General features: G+C 41.1%; 1 protein-coding gene across 2 annotated transcripts in view; it reads left to right on the top strand.

Moving 5' to 3' along the window:
• Nucleotides 1-17,903, top strand: part of DOCK1 (dedicator of cytokinesis 1) — a 361,208-nt gene that overhangs the window by 276,169 nt on the left and 67,136 nt on the right. For both annotated transcript variants that reach the window (XM_079977122.1, XM_079977121.1), the window contains exon 33: nucleotides 7,316-7,470. In XM_079977122.1, coding sequence (XP_079833248.1) covers nucleotides 7,316-7,470 — 155 coding nt within the window. The remainder of the gene's footprint in view (nucleotides 1-7,315; nucleotides 7,471-17,903) is intronic.

Raw genomic sequence — 17,903 nt, 5'->3', positions numbered from 1 at the left:
GGTGTTTGTGTGCGCTGCTCTGGTTTCGGTGTTCCATTGCGCCAGAAGCGGCTTAGTCATGCTGGCCACATCACTCAGAAAAACTGTCTGCGGACAAACGCCAGCTCCCTCGGCCTGTAAAGTGAGATGAGCACCGCAACCCTAGAGTCGTCTGCGACTGGACTTAACTGTCAGAGGTCCTTTACCTTTACCTTTACTCTGATTGCCTTGTCCTTCTGCGTTTAGTGACCAGGGTTCAAAGTAGCCCTGTCACACAGTTCAGTAGGTTTCAGAGGATGAGCCAGTAGGGGTTTTTTGTTTTGTTTTTGAAGCCAGTCTCAAACCGCTGAAAGCGATTGGGTATCCAAGCAATACGTTGGTCGATGGAACCGCTGGGCTGAGCTGGCTTGCCAATAGGGTATTTCATGTCATTCTCTCTCCCTCTTCCTGCTGACACTGTGCCAGTTGATCCTGCAGGTGGGATATGTCAAATCTCAGTTGGTGTCTTTTCTCCCTAATCACTTCATTTTCCTCATTCATGGTAAGAAAAGATTCATTTGCCAGAACAGCATGTACTCTGTAAATTTCCTTCTACTCCTCCAGCCCGGCATTTTGCTCGCATAATCTCTGTAATTCGCTGTTAATACCATTGCCATCTCTTAAAATGCAGTTTATTCCCATCATAATTCCCTGGTGAAAGACATGCTTGTGTTATTGGCATGCATTGCTGATTTTTATTTTTATTTGTAATATCTAAAACTATTTTTCCAAGAATGTTTTCTCTGGCTTCCCAACAGCAGCTTCTATAGAAAACCAATAAGATTCTCCCACCCCCCTTTTTTGCCTTAATAACATCACTCATGGATTCTTCATAACCATATTACATCATTGTCTCTATTCCTAACTGCATTTCTGGATTTAAGTCACAACTTTCATTTAGCCATCCCCTTCTCCCAAAGCTGTCTGAGATTCCAGTTAACACACCAGACGAACTGGTCTTTTTATTTTGGGTAACAGCGTTAAGAGGGCTCATCTCCAAGTCATTTCTCTGGCAATGACAGTGTTAGAGTCTTTAACAAATCCTGGAAAATATGTGCTTTAACCCAAAACATTCAGTAAAAAAATAATAACAGCCTGGGTGCTGTTGTACTATTTGTAAATAGTAGGTTAACAGAAGCATGCTGGTGGGGGGACGCACACATAAAGTTCAGAGCAGCCTATAAGAAAGTACATATTAAGGCTGGGCTGCAGGAAAATCTGCTCCAATTTTTGCAGGTGGGTCAGTGGACTGTGAATGTGAGATCAGTTGTTTTATTAGTACCAAACAGCTGGAAAAGTTGAGCACAGTTGAGCGTTGATTGTATTCGCGCCCCCCCCCGCCGCCGCCCTGGATTTTAGGCCCATTTCATTAAAAGGTGATGCCTACTTACTGTATTGTGGCATCATGATATAGATCAAGTGCACATGCTCAAGGTTCTGAAGATGCATCATTTTGAGTTATTGCTAGGGACTGGTGACAGTGTAAGGAGGAGTGTTTTTTTTCTGAATAGTGAGAATACTTGAATACCAACATCTGGGGAGGGGGAATTGTGCACCTTAGTGGGCTGTAGGTGTGAAAAATATCAAAGAAAGCAGTGTTAATCTGTTCAAATTTACTTTATTGCAGTTATATCCCACTTCTTGTCCAATGAGTTCAAGGCAGCATACATTGCGTCTCACACGTTATGTCTAGCTTTGTAACGATAACCCTATGAAGCAGCTTAGGCTGAGACATAGTGACTAGTCCAAGGTCAGTCTTAGTATAGATTTGAATCTTTATCCCTAGTCCTAGTCCACTCTTCTAACTGCTGTACCACACTGTCCCAGAGGCAACAATAACAATAACACTGTACTGGCACTGGGGTTAGAGACACTCAAAATTCACAGGAGCTGGGAAAATACATCAGTTGTAATAGAAAATGATTTCATTTTAATGTACAAATTAAATCTGGTATCCTGCATGCAGTTAACACACACAAAAGCCCATTGATTTGCACAGGTAATTAATTGCAGGATTGCAGTCTGTGAATTTAAATTACCATGCTTTTATTCGCATAGGGAAGGCGCAGCATACTAATGATAATATGAATTTAAAAGCATCTGTTTTCCAGCAGAGTAAGAGTAAATTATAAACTGATAAAACCAGGCACCAAGAAAAACACTGCAGATCTTAGTTTATGAGCTCAATCACATTGGCTTCAGAAATACTCAAGTTACACGCAGTCACGTATGGGCACTTAGTTCCCACTGACAACAAGGGGAATCCAAATTACTCATCTAATTGCAAAATTTAGTTTGCTGGATAAAAGGAGAGGAAGTGAGTTGGGGGAAGAGCTAGCAGCTAGCAGCAGTTCTGCTTAGCTGATCGCAGCTTCGGGGAGCTCATGAACAGGACTTGTAAACAGGGGCGTTTGTGGGAGAGCTTGAGGGGGATGCCCTGAGGAGCATCGCACACTCTGCATAGAACCGAGAGACATGGAGGGTGAGGGAGCTGCCGCAGTCACCTGCAGCACTTCTGCCATGTTTGTCTTCCAGCCTGTTTTCTGTTTTCTCAGTCACTTTTCCGGCTCTTTAGCACCGAAATTGAAGCAAACATCAGTCTGCAGAAAACCTGATTGCTCCGATTCAGCATTAAAGATAGCGTTTCCCTTGGGGTGAGTGGCAGGGCAGGGCAAGCAGAAATCTGGATGAGCCCTAAGTTCGTTTTCATCGCTTTTTAATTTGTATACCGTCTTTCTATCTTACAATACTCAAGGCGGTTTACAAGCTGAAGAAACAAAAAATGTACATCTTCTAACAATCTAATGCAATACAAAAATGAGACAATAAAACTTTAAAATAGGCAACCTACATCAAAAAAGTAACATTCAACAATCATTAGAATAGTATTAAATAATAATAACATATAAAAGTTAAACAGAAATCCACTCAACAGTTACAATAAATAATTCTAAACTATAATCAATAAAACAAGGGCAAGCCACAGTAAATAAAATAATACAATACAAACTGAGAAGCAGAGACTAGAGGGTTGGGCAAGGCAGGTGGAAGGAGGCCTTGCCTGACGAAGTCTCTCCCCTCACAGTTCTTCCTCCAGGACCTGCTCCCTTATGAGAACTCCTAGGGTCGGAGGGTTGGGCAAGGCTTGGAAGAAAACTTAACTGGCTAGCACCCAGTGTTCTTATATCCCAGTGCAAGGATTGGTGGCTGCCAGGGTACTACTACCTCTTAAGGAAAGTTACAAGGAATTTGAAGAGGCACTACTTCAGCTTGAAACCAAGCTCTTTAGCATCATTGGATGACTTTGGATTGCATCCTCCGCCTTCTCCAACCAGAACCCCAAGGGAGGTGACCCTTCACGCCAATCTTGGTTGAGAATGATTTACGTAGCCTGAAGATAATTGGTTATGGGAAGGGGGATGAAAGGCCCTGAGTTTCCAGCTGAACATGATTGAGAATCTGCAGGGTATCTTAGATATCAGATATGCTGCATAGCTGATTTGTGGAACGATATGTTTATCATCCAAAACTGTGGGGCTGCTGACTCTGCAGTTCTCATAAGCTTTTCTACTTGTTTTTCCTCCAATCCACCACTGCAGAATAAAGTAAACTCTGGGGAAAGCTGCCATCAAACACTGCAGCTGAACTGATAAGCTAAATGGCCTTCAGGCAGCTGAGGAAGGAAGATTTGCAGTGTGATTATACACATTGTAATATTTTCTAATTGCTCTTTCTTTCTTTCTTTCTTTCTTTCTTTCTTTCTCCACGTGGTACACGTTTTTCTCAAGCATTACTTTCCTAGGGAGCCACCTCCTTCTGCATTGATTTAAGATTTCTGCCAGTTAGACCTATGTGGAAGGATTTAATAGGAGGCACCGTACAAGTGACAAAAAGGGGGGGGATGAAGGGCTTTACAGCTGATTCCCCCTGATTTCTTCTGATGCCCACAAAATTCTAATTTTGAGATGAATTAGATGTTAGAACGTGTACAAAGAGAACAAGTGAAGGGCTCGTCCACCACCACCCTTTATAAAATGGGGATGTAAAGCTTTCTTTTATTTTGTGGTGTTCAAGATTATTGCCAAGCTCAGATATTCCTTTTCGTTTAGAAAGACATTCCCCACTTGCTCCCTGATATGTCAGTTCCTTGTGATCATGGGAGCTCCATGCATGCTGCTCCCACTCCCATTTGCTTTGATGGATTGGCCAACACTGCGCAAGTGGGTGTGTACCTTTGATTGAATTGCATAGGGAAGCCTTGCTAGTGCTGTCGCTTTGGACCAAGGGCATTCTCTATATTTTAAAAAAAATGGTAATCAAAGGTTTAGAATGCCTTGTTACGGCAATATGCTTCTCTCATGGATTTACTTCGAAACCAGCCATTTTTCTTTCTGTCTTGAAATTCAATCCCTAAACTTGGAGCCTTGTGACAGAACAGGAACTTCGTGGCATTGATGGTCTCCCTGACAAATAACATTGTGTCACTATAATTCATTTTCTGATCTATTTGCTCTGACAGTTTTCAGGTATAGTACAAAAGAACTGTCACCTGGAAGACTGAATGGTAGTAATAATGAAATAGAAATAAATCTTTATACTGTTTTCATGTTTTTAAAAAAGCTTTTCCTGGCTTACTGCTGAATATTCTGCTTAAGAGTATGCTCAACTATAATAGCGCTATTACAATTTTTTTTGTAATATGTAGACTTTTATTTCTTTTTGGAGCTGTGTCCTGTTCAAGGGTATCTATGAACAGCTAATACTGTAGTTATAAGCAAAGTGCACATCTGTCATGGACTGGATGGATGCAGAAGAGTGGAGGGAGGCAACAGCCAGGGAACTCCCTAGGGAACCCCCAGGCAAAAAAGGCCTTAGAGCCAGCAGTGGTGGTAGGATGACAACAAATGGCCAGAGGGAGAAGACTAAGGGGAAGGTGTCAGAAGCTGGATGGGCAACAGGGTTTGGTGAGCAGGAAGAGTTTGTGGCAGAGTGTAGTTCAGTCTCTGAGGCTGAAGTAGAGGATGGTCAAGAGGCTGGTGAAGAATTCAGGGAGTCTCCCCCTCTTGCTGCAACCAGCTCCCCTCCCCCGGTCTCCAAGAACACACACACAAAAATGAAAAGAGCAGAACAGAGTTTAGTTGTGTGCAGATGCAGTTTGAAACTGCATTGGGGGGGGGAACCTTGGAGAGAAGGAGCCTTAGAGAGGGGTGGGAAGGTGGGGGCCTTCAGTCCTCACAAGTTTGTAATCAGGGCAAAACCTACCAGGAACGGTTGCTGAGACCACTAGGCCTGAGCTGTATTTTTGCCCCTTGAATAAAGAGTTAACTTCACGGGCATTGGTGACTTATTACTTTAGTGCTGACCTAAGCCAGACTCGAGCCCTGAAGACATCTCTTGATTCCTTTCGATATAGGTCCCTAGATAAATGAATTAGACAGAGAACATAATTAAGCTATGGAATGTTTCGTAGATGTGACAGTTTTCATAGCTCAGAAGATATGGTGGTGGTCACCAATGTGAATAGCTTTAAGTTCAAGATCGCTATTGCTCAAGAAATATAAAAATACAAGTGGGGCCTGCAACAAAGCCTTGCTGTGTACAGTGCTCCTGTTCAGTATTCCATTCATCCTAGTTCTTTTACAGAATACTCTTCAGTTTCCTTCCCCCTCAGTTTTCATTTCCTCCCTTCCCAAGACATTGTAGGGCAACTAAGCATGCTCAGTCCTCATTTAGCTATTGTTGGGGTTCTTGCCTCACCCTCCTACTTTGTTCCCTAAACATTTTTTCTACTTTGGTACACCTTGTGTGCCTAACCAGCTGGTGTTGACTGCTGCTCTTCTGTCTGGTGCCGTGTTTGCAAAGCTTCAGAGCTTGTGTGGTGCCATAAGGAAACAACTTTGAGGCAGAAGTCCAGATTCCATTCAGCGGAATAACAACTCCCAAATGCAGCAGGGTTGGCTTATCTCATTTTGAAGAGTGCATGGCAAAGTACATTACCATCAAAAGAGAGCCTTCCCACCTCCACCCAGTCAATAAAACTACTAAGTTTATAAGAGATGAAGCCAAGTGATTCTTAAGCAGTTCTGAGTTCATTTCAAACTTATTTTCTATGTCCAGAAGTCTACAAGAACATCAGATTTATGCTATGTGACTAGCCAACCCTATATGCTTCTTCAAAATATATTTGGTAATCATTCCTACATAGATCTTTTTTGAAATTCTTGTTTCTGCTTGGAACTTAACTTTGTTTCTACATATGGAGTGTGAGTCAGGATGAAGTAAGTGCTAAACAGGTGTATAATTAAAATTTTTGATAATCAAATACCTGAAGTGTTACTTACTGTAGCCCTAGCTTATATTCAGCTTCATATCTTGAGATGTTCGTAGTGATAATGAAATAATAGACTTATGATTAAAAATACAGCAGATAAATGTTTTGAAAACACCAGCAATATTTATCACATCTTTCATTTTTGTGTAATTTAAATACTGTATGATTCAATGTATGTGCCTTTAATCATATATTTACAAAAAAAGTTTCAAATGCTACTTCTGTTGAACAACTATTAATTAATATTTCTAAGAATTCAATTTCTCTCTCCCTCTCTTTCACCACTGGTAACTTAAACTAGCACATCAGCTTGTATTATCAATCTGTATTGAGAAGAATAAGGGTTGTCTTCCACTTGTTGGAAGTTATTTAAGATTATCCTAAGAGTCTATCTATAAGGAGGCAACTTTGTAACTGCATTGTCAAAATATACTACAGACAAAGAAGGCAAATTACTGTGAAGACTTGCTTAATGTTAATTTAGGAAATTTGAATTAAGTGTTGTTACTTAATATTTGTTCTAGTTCCGACTAAATTTAGATAAAAAGAATGCTGACTCAGCAGGTGATGAACTTGATGGTGAATAGATTGACAGTAATGAGACAATAATGAGCTAGGCTGGGGAGGGGGTACCTTTTTTAGTTTAAAGATATTGGCAGGTATTATCCAGTGTTGTTTAAATATTATTTTGATTTTTTTTTCTACAAAAAGCACTGTCTAAGAGTCCACCCTAAAGGGCTTAAACTCTGGCTAAGACATCTCATTTTGAGGTTCTGCTTTGTAAAACCTGGATGGTTTGCAAGTTGCTTTTTGTGCTATGGCAAATGTGCTCTGTATATCTTCAGAATACTATTATTTACTATTGCCTGCCTTTCTTTTTCAGAACAAATTTTGATTCTGAAAACTGAAGAGCCTTGGCTGTAATTAAGCCCCTTCTTCTAAATTCAGGTGGTTTTCTCTCTGCAGGCCAACATAAAATCAAGTTCATTCCTGAGATGGTGGGGCCTATGTTAGAAATGACACTGATCCCTGAAACTGAACTTAGAAAAGCTACCATCCCAATATTCTTCGATATGATGCAGTGCGAGTTTCATTCTACCAGTACCAGAGGCTTTCAGATGGTAAGTACATTTTGTTTACAGAGTACCAAACTATGCTTTTCTTTTGTCCAAGGAAGATTCTCAAAGCAAATTTTATTTTATCTGTATGAAGCAGACCGACACAACATGTAAACCCACAACCTGCGACCTACATCTATAGTTTTGCCACCTGCATGCCTATAAGGAAATAATGGAGCCATGAACAGAACACATTGCCAAAGAAAGCTTGGTGTTCCCTTCTGTCATTGCTGGGATGTTGCAAGCAGATTCAATTGTCATCCTGCTCAAAGTAGGCTATACATCTAGCCCTGATTTTGCTACCAGAATATTCAGTTCTTTGGCATCCCTTCTCAGTTTCTCATTCCTAATAGTGGCGTTGAGAGGCTCCTTATACTGCATCCGATTATTGGTTGATCTAGCTCAGTAAAGTCTACACTGGCAGTAGCTTCCAAGGGTTTCAGACTGTGATTTTTCCTAGTCTTGCCTGGGTTTTGAACCTAGAACCTTTTGCATGTAAACTACCATCAAGTTACAGCTGTGCAGCCCTGGAAAGAAATGTGGCTAGACTATCTTCTTTCCATTCAAAAAGGCACTCACACAAGGATTGCTATCCTGCTGTTTAAATTACCTGCCAGAAAGACAATTATCTAACCTTATTAGTCATATCAACAAAGTTTAAATTAGCTCCCTTTTTACAGCAGACCTACAATGTGTGAGGCAGGAATATTTCACAGCACTTTAATTTGAAAACATGAAGTCCTATATCATTCTCAAACAACTGTTACATGAAATATACTCTTATTTCTCTTTCTTTCTTTCTTTCTTTCTTTCTTTCTTTCTTTCTTTCTTTCTTTCTTTCTGCTGTGTGCTGTAAGAATGACATGAGATTAATAATCCTCAGAGCTAAACCTTTTCTGTTGTCACTGAGTTTACATGATCAGTTTTTCTAGGGAAATGTTAATCCAGCAGGAAATAAAATACATGTTCATGTCATTCTCCCATAGTTTCCTGTGCAAAATGCACCTGATATATGGCAGAATCACATGTAAGGCAATATTACTTTTCAACAGCTAAATATTACAAGAGTGCATATCAGGTTCACCAAACTGGGGAGAGGGGAGGTGTTTGTGTGAACAAATAACCTTGGAAATCCTATCGGGTTGCAATTCCTTGGAGAATTGATTACATGAACTCAGTCTTGGCACCAGAGTAGGTAATTACTTTGTAAGTAAAGATTTTCTATGATGGGAGTTGCCTTCGTCTTTACAGCTTCTCTCCACTTTGTCGTCGGGCAGAATAACAGCCACAAGTAGCAATAACTGATTTAGCAGGTTTGGTCCTGCTCCTGCTAATGTAAGGGAGAGCAGTCTCATGGTGGGGGTGGGGAGGGGAGGGACAAGCCTAGTCAGATGAAATCAAGGCATCACAATTTGCATCCTTTATCTTAATCTTTTATTTCACCTCATCTCCCTTCTTTGCACATCCTTTGTGGTTTTAGCATCTGAAAGCAAGCCTGAAAAGTAGTATCCATTTTGTGAGCCATTGTTTTTGTTCTAAATTACATCACTCTTGGTTTGGCACACCCTGTTCTGTTTCTCCATTTTTATGGAAAGCTCTTTCTCCAAGGAGTTCAGGGTAGCCTACAAGATTGCACACACACAAAAGCAAACGTTGTTGTTTAGTCGTGTCCGACTCTTCATGACCCCATGGACCAGAGCACGTCAGGCACTCCTGTCTTCCACTGCCTCCCGCAGTTTGGTCAAACTCATGCTGGTAGCTTTGAGAACACTATCCAACCATCTCGTCCTCTGTCGTCCCCTTCTCCTTGTGCTCTCAATCTTTCCCAACATCAGGGTATTTTCCAGGGAGTCTTCTCTTCTCATGAGATGGCCATTTCACAACAGCCCGTGAGGTAGGTTTGATTGAGAAATCGGCCCAGTATCACCCAGCAACCTATACATAATTGAGTGGAGTTTTGAACCTCAGTTACACACAGGATAATCACACATTGGGTATACCTGGCTTATCTTCATTGTTCAAATTATTTCTATCATACACATACATTTAAAATCATGCACATGAGATGATAATATTTCCACCAGTGCTGTATTTTTTTTTGGGGGGGGAGTCAAAATAAGAAGTTTGCTTGAATTGGTGCTGTTATCTGCAAAGCTGCGCTGTGCAAAAGTTGTACAGTGAAAGCCGTGTCTCAAATGATTAACTGCCTATGTTCTGCACAGAAGCTTTAGGTTTAACTCTGCACACTCACAGTGTCTGGGAAGGCTAAAAGCTTTGCACATTTGGGATGTTAATGAAAGGTTATGTCTTTCCTACTTTCATGGAGCATTTTGCAAGGCTAGTGCAGCTCCAATGCTCTGTACCATATCCAGGATGCATACCTCAAAGGAGACCAAAGCCTAAGGGCAGAAATAGCTGCAGTACTTTACAGGATCAAGTGCACTGATTTGGTATGCCCAGAGGCCACGTAAAGTTTGTCACAATCCCCATGCTGATCATCCAGATGTAGCCTTTAGTCAAGTAGGTATTCCTACTGTTTTTGCATACAAGCATGTATCCTGCATCCATCTGCCATAGGCAGCTGTCAGAAACTGTGCTGGGAGTCTAGGAGGTCAAAGCAGGAGCCACACCTGTGGAACCAGGTCAGGAGCCAATCAGCAAACAAACACAGAAGAACTTGAGCAGGAAGACTCTAATAGGTCTTTCCTATTTCAGAGGACCACTAGCCAACTTGGGTAGACAGGGCCAATACCGACCCTGAGAATACTTCCCAGTGTAGGAAGATGCCCCCAAATGCATTTCTGGGGGGCTGACCACATGGGGAGCCAAGCGCTCCCAGTTTAATTCCCATGGCTTCTGACAGGAGACTACATAAGAACAGTCCTGCTGTTTTAGACTATCTCGTCCCACGTTCTGTTACCCACAATGAGGTACCAGCCAGGTGCTCTATGGATATTTCTAGGTAAGCCATAATAGACAAGGCCTTCCGTGTTATTCCTTCCCAATATTTAGATCTGAACATGGAATCTCTAGCTACCGTGGCCAATATAATGAATGCATCTAATGTGTAAAACACAACAGTTAGTAGCAGTTACCATTTTGTTATAATTTATTCCATAAAATAATCTAATCGTGGTCTCTCTCTCTCTCTCTCTCTCTCTCTCTCTCTCTGTGTGTGTGTGTGTGTACAAATGTTTTCTTTCTGTCTTAATCTTACTTCCCAGAAGTAGCTAAGAGAAGTATCCTCAAAGAACTTGCAACCAAGTAAAATTATTGTGCAAATCTATCTTTCAGCAATATGCAACATCCATTTGTATATCCATCTTGTGTCATAAAAAGCAAACAGAGCCCTCCAAATAAAATATAAAAAACACACAAGGATATAAAATAAACAAATGGATAATACACATGATTGCTAACACAAAACTACTGATGCAAATAAAGCACCTCTGGCTAGAGTTCTGTTATGAAAAGCAGGTAATTGGGTTGGGACTGTCAGCAAGAAGAAGCAGAGGATCTTTTTATTCAATTCTAGAAGTTGACAATAAATTGTAATATCAATGAGGCGGCACTGTCTTATCTAGTTGTCAGTTGATGTTTTAACTTCTATTTCCCCAGGACTTGAAAATTAATAATTGCTGTTTGCAGTACATATCACTGCTCCTGGAAGCACCATAAAATATTTAGAAACCCTAATGAAATACTTAACTGTGTAATCTTATACATATCTACTCAGAAGTAAATCCAGTTTAGTTCAGTGGGACTTACTCCCTGGTAAGTGTGTATAGGATTGCAACCCAAGTCACATGGGCAGTATGTAAATAGGTATGCAAAGGGTGGGGTTATAAAGCAATGATATTGCAGGTCTTAAGGGAACTGCAGGACGGGTTAAATAACATGATCATTCAAATCAGTCTTTTCTACCATTGTCTGACATCTAGCTATCCTTAATTAAATGCACCACATAATTAATGGACTTTGTTGAATCTGATAGACTAAAAAGGATTATATATGCTAACATTTTACCTCCCTTCCAAGAGGTGTTAACATGAATTTCTAATAAGACTCAGCTCAGCATAACACTTCTAGCTTTGTTTGTGAAGGATAAGTATACCTCTACTATGCAGACTATGACAAATGCTCCCCTTGGTCATAGCGGTGATTATTGGCCAATAGACAAACAATAGCATTTGTATCCTTGTGAATAGTTTCTGATTGAGTTGTTTTATTTACAAAATAAATTGAAAATCACTAGCAAAGAAAAATTTCAGCACCACTAGATACACAGCTCTGGGAAAAGCGAGATTTTGATGCATCCTGTTAAATCAAATCATGGAGCATAATGATTTTTGTAAGCTACTCTGCAATAATGTCGTAACTATGATGGAGCATGGAAATTATTGACCTGCCACTAGGGTTCAAAGTAGGAAAGGGAAACAAATTGTATGACAATAATCCCATCCCATTTTATTTTGCAGAAGAATTTCATATGTTTTTGTTATGTTGTTTATACATTTAGAGGTAGCTTTTGTGCATTGTATTTTATGCTCTTCTAAACATCTGAAAAATGAAAGCTTGAAAACTAAGCAAAAATATCTTAAGGACAATCTTGTTGTGCCATACCAAAGATCTAGCTTGTGTGAAGTTTGATAGATTACATTAATTTATTGGTGTGGAGCAAAAAGTTGGTGTATGTGTGTGTTTAAATTCTAAGTTTCCTTCCTTGGCCTCAAACTCTCACAGAAAGCCTAAGCCTCCTGTTACCTCATCAGAGGATGGGTGCATTTTCTTCTTGCTTTTTCCTTCATGCTTTCTGGCTGTTATAGAAATAACTAATCAGACACTGCATGTGAGGTTCTCAAGTGATTATGTGCAATCGTGATCTTTACTTAAAGGTAAAGGGACCCCTGACCATTAGGTCCAGTCACGGACGATTCTGGGGTTGCAGCATTCATCTCGCTTTATTGGCCGAGGGAGCTGGCGTACAGCTTCCGGGTCATGTGGCCAGCATGTCTAACCCGCTTCTGGCGAACCAGAGCAGCGCACGGAAATGCCGTTTACCTTCCTGTTGGAGCAGTACCTATTTATCTACTTGCTCTTTGACGTGCTTTCAAACTGCTAGGTTGGCAGGTGCAGGGACCGAGAAATGGTAGCTCACCCCGTCACGGGGATTCGAACCGCCGACCTTCTGATCTGCAAGCCCTAGGCTCTGTGGTTTAACACCCCAGTCTTTACTTACCCCACCTCAAAACTGCCACCTAAATAATTGCATGGTAAGCAACATGATGTCACTTTTTTATTCTTCATAGCATATTTAAAACATGGGAAAATACATATTTGAGGGACAGTAGTTTGGGATTGAACAGTGTAATACTTCACTCCAAGGGTTTTTTCTCTCTGCAATTATACTGCCAGCTTTGTTCTAATGTGGTTCTGACTGGTTCCACAAGTTTCACAGGAATCTACTTGGACCTTTTTGTGATGTAATTAGCAATGAGTGACACAACTTCCACCTCCAATGGCATGTGTTGTTGTTGTTTTTTGATTGCTTTCATTCTTTGATGGGTATGTGCTCCCCTACTGTACAAGATCAACATGGGAACATTCATCTGTCTTCTTTTTAAGTGGCAAATGTCAGCACATTTGTCTTAACCACCTCCATCAATCACGCCCCATTATTTGGCGGAAGCTTTTATTTAGTTTTAAGTAATTTTCTGTTTCTTTGGGGGCTATTCATTCAGCCTCTTCTGTGACAGACACCCATCATGATGTAAAAAGAAAGGCAACTGATAAACTACAGAAGGCGTGTTACATCTCCTACTGCCCTCGTGACCTGTGCATTGGGTGCAGTATAGCTGAAATTTTTAAAAACTAAAGGAGTATTGTGCAAATACAAAAATGCAGTTAGGGCACTCTTTATGCATAAAGGTTCAGAGTGCTCATGGATTCAGACTCTGTTATAATTAATTTATACTATTACAGAACTGATGGTGGTTGCCTATGTATATATGTGTGTTTTATTTTAATGTTTGGTGGGTTATACATATCCCAATAAATAAATCCAAATTTATTTCCACCAAATACGAGAAGCCAGGGACCAGGAGATAAGTGACTTTTAATAGATGGGAGAGAGCACAGAGATTATGAGGATGGAGAAAATTCCAAGCATGTGAAAGGGCAAGCAGAAAGGGATGGCAACAATGAAAAAATAGACACACAGGTCATATTAGGACAAGTCTAACAAGAGAAGGTGCCAAGTGGGGCTGCAAAGTGTAATCATAGCTACAGGGAAGGGCAAAACTGTGAGAGAAGAGAAAAGCAACTGAAACGAAGTGAGAAAAATTAGACAGATGAAAGAAAATAACAAAGGAAAAAACAGGATGCATTTGCCTCCCTGGAGATTATGTAAATAACTCTCTTTGACTCACACCATCTTTGGAAGCTGGTGCTGATAAGTGCTGTCAAGCCCTGGGAATGTCCATAGCTGATGCTTTAGAGATAATAATATAATAAACATAGAAATGTGTGTGTATAAAATGAAACAACTACTTGGCCAACTGAGATATTCAAATAACCCAAGACGTAAGGAGGTGCTGCCTCAGTTTCTTTGATTCACCAATGGGATCCCTATCTCATCCATGGTGAGGCAGGTATGACATTTGACCTTGGGAACAAGCAGATTCCCCTTTCTTCCTGCTGCTTCAAGAATTAATAAGAACTCTTAATGTCAGGTGAGAGGCATCATTTATGAACACAGTTGCTAGCTGGATATGCAGTCATTAAGCTGCACATTGATGTGTTGCATAAAGCTTTGCTTGAGACAGTTGCGTAGAAATAGCAAAAACCAAACCAAACCAAAAACCCTTTCTCCATTGTAGAAGTTGGATAATAGATGTGATGGGTGAGCTCCTCCAGGCTTGCCTTCTGGCTAACTCAAAGAACTGGGAAGAGCTTACCCCCAACTCTTGCTGCTGGTTCCTCCTGCGTACTTTAGGCCTGAGCACACTCATAATAATAATAATAATAATAATAATAATAATAATAATAATAATTTATTATTTATACCCTGCCCATCTGGCTGGGCTTCCCCAGCCACTCTGGGCGGCTTCAAAAATATATATTAAAATACTGTAATACATCAAACATTAAAAGCTTCCCTAAACAGGGCTGCCTTCAGATGTCTTCTAAAAGTCTGGTAGTTGTTGTTCTCTTTGACATCTGGTGGGAGGGCATTCCACAGGGAGGGCGTCACTACCGAGAAGGCCCTCTGCCTGGTTTTCTGTAACTTGGCTTCTCGCAGTGAGGGAACCGCCAGAAGGCCCTCGGTGCTGGACCTCAGTGTCCGGGTAGAACGATGGTGGTGGAGATGCTCCTTCAGATATACTGGACCGAGGCCGCTTAGGGCTTTAAAGGTCAGCACCAACACTTTGAATTGTGCTCAGAAATGTACTGGGAGCCAATGTAGGTCTTTCAAGACAGGTGTTATATGGTCTTGGCGGCCGCTCCCAGTCACCAGTCTAGCTGCCGCATCCACAATCCAGAAGCAACCAGGCCTTAACGGTAAGGTTTGGTGACACCAGTGGATGCTCACATCACAGTGACAAATGCTCAGGTTCAGCTTATAATTGTTGATTGCTTTTTCAACTGAGAAAGTTTGCATTTCAAAGCCACCCTCAAATTGTGGCACCATCACCAGAAAGCAGAAAAAAACCCTTTTGGAGCACCATCATTTTTGTTTAATTTTAAGCTCTCAGCAATCTCTTCCTTGCCATACTGAGCCCGTAAGTTAACTATGGAGAAGGATGAAGGTCTATAGCTGGAAATGTGGGACTTGCAACCCTAGAGTTGCACTTCACATGCTGCCCTAGGCATGTGGCCCTAGAACAAATCAGCCCTGTGTGAAAGGTGGGAGCTTCTGTTGCATACCCACATATACCCATCTTTACATCTCAAGAACAGCCAATATGCTGTAAAAACAATGTTTACAGTACAGTGGTACCTCAGGTTAAGTACTTAATTCGTTCCGGAGGTCCGTACTTAACCTGAAACTGTTCTTAAGCTGAAGCACCACTTTAGCTAATGGGGCCTCCCACTGCCGCCACACCGCTGGAGCACGATTTCTGTTCTCATCCTGAAGCAAAGTTCTTAACCTGAAGCACTATTTCTGGGTTAGCGGAGGCTGTAACCTGAAGTGTACGTAACCTGAAGCGTATGTAACCCAAGGTACCACTGTAAACCAAACTTGTCTCCCAAATGAAACCAACATGGCTGCAGTTTCCTTAAGTAGAACTTGAAGCAATTTGCATTTAGTTTCCCATGATGGAGTGGTTTTAGTGTCATCAAAATGTCAGAGATTTTTTTTATATATATAACAAATAATTTTCCTTTCCGCATACCAGCCATCTCATACGAATAGATAATCAGCCAGTGGATAATTTCTGCAGCAAGTGTCAAAGAAGGCAATTCCATTTTTGTACCCTATTAGAGAATCTGCGAAGATTTGTGACTTCTCTTCTGTACTATATTGCTTTAAACTACTACTTGGCATGCTCTTGCACTATAGGGATGCACCTCTGGGCCTGTACTGCAAGGAGTGGATTGGATTATTCCCCCCCCCCCTCTCTCTCATTTTAATTTCCTTCCTTGAACCAGTACATTTATTACATTAAAGAATTGCATTGCCTTACTGGGGGCACAGAAGGTCAAATAACAATTTATCTTGCAGTTGCATTTTAATCCTTTTTCACTGAGGTTCCCCCCCCCCCACCGGTTTTTTAATATCTTTCCAGCCTTAACTTTCTAAAACAGCAGAAGGATACATATGGAGTGTATAGAACTCCATAAACATGGTCATGTGTCCACTGTGCAGTCGTTTGACACCCCGTGACGCCCAGCCTTCTTGTAATGTCACCAAAGCTGGGATCCCCTGGCTTGAAAAGTCATAAAGCCAAGGCTACTTGAGACAATGTGTTGGCAAGAGGTGGAACTGCAAGGGTTTGTATTTCTACCTTTGCTTCTCCTTTGGCAACTATTTCCAAACAAAACCATCTGTGTGGTCATGATAGAAAGAAATCACTCCGAATCATGGCTCTTAAGGTGGGAGCTTATATGGCTTAGATGGGTGCCCTTCTAATGCGTCATTATCCATTTTCTGCAAATTCCTTGGAAGCCCTAGAAACATAACAAAATTGTGCAAAGTAATTTAACTTTATTTATTTATTTACAGTATTTTTTTATATCCCTTTCAGGCATATTGCACAAAGCAGCTTATATAAGATGATTACAACAACAAGCATAGATTTATTTATTTTAAAGTTACAATAGAAAGGAAGGATGCTGTTGCTGCATCTTTTCTACTCATCTCAGGGGGAAATGGTCCATCAGATGACATTGTGGTGATGGTTGTGGGGAAGGAGAAGCCCCTCCACGTGTATTCAAGCTGCATGTATCCTAGGTACAAAATTTGGAGGATCCATGGAGAATTTTGAATTCTTTGGGAACCGAAAGCCAATATCCTTTAATTTGCCAAACTTGGGTCTCCAGCTGTTTTGGGACTACAACTCCCATTATCCCTAGCTAGCAGGACCCAGTGGTCAGGGATGGTGGGAATTGTAGTCCAAAATCAGCTGAAGACTCAAGTTCTGGAAATCCTGCATCAGTCCCTCCAATATGAGACTTGGGTGATCCTGTCCCTATTTTCTTGGGAAGGAAAACACAAAGTGGTCTGATAGAGATGTATGCTCAGGAGGCTTCCAAGATTTAGAGAATGGTAAGTAGGTCGAGGGGGGGGGGATGAAGTGGGAGCGGAAAGCAAGGCTTGAACGCCTAACAGTTGACAGGATTTTGGAGGGGCAGATTAGGTTAGGTGGATGTGGCTCACTTCCTTCCCTATACCATATGGGAAGTTATTAAGCTGTGGGCTGTGGTTGAACTTCAATGGGTCCATGAACTCGGGTGCAAAAAAGATAAATGAATTCCAATGCAATACAATAAATTGTATGCAGAACTTGGTTTGTGCATGAAGATTCATAACCTCCATCAGATTCTGAAATGGGTCCATGAAAGGTTAAGAACCACTACTATATAGAGAGATTTGAGGGGTGTGTGTGTTGCATTTTCCCTTTCTCACTCATTGAACCTTTCTTCCCCTCTCTATACAGAAATATAGTGGCTATATTTTGATCTGGAAGTTTTTAGTTAGTTCAAGGGTCAGCAAACTTTTCCAGCAGGAGGCCAGTCCACTGTCCCTCAGACCTTGTGGGGGGCCGGACTATATTTTGAAAAGAAGAAGAATGAATTCCTATGCCCCACAAATAACCCAGAGATGCATTTTAAATAAAAGCACACATTCTACTTGCGTAAAAACACGCTGATTCCAGGACTGTCCACAGACTGGATTGAGAAGGTGATTGGACTGGATCCAGCCCCAGGGCTTT

The sequence above is a fragment of the Podarcis cretensis genome (genome assembly GCF_951804945.1).
Source record: "Podarcis cretensis genome assembly, chromosome: 5".
Classification (NCBI taxonomy): domain Eukaryota; kingdom Metazoa; phylum Chordata; class Lepidosauria; order Squamata; family Lacertidae; genus Podarcis; species Podarcis cretensis.
The sequence above is the reverse complement of the archived record's forward strand: the minus strand, read 5'-3'. Positions and strand labels throughout refer to the sequence as shown.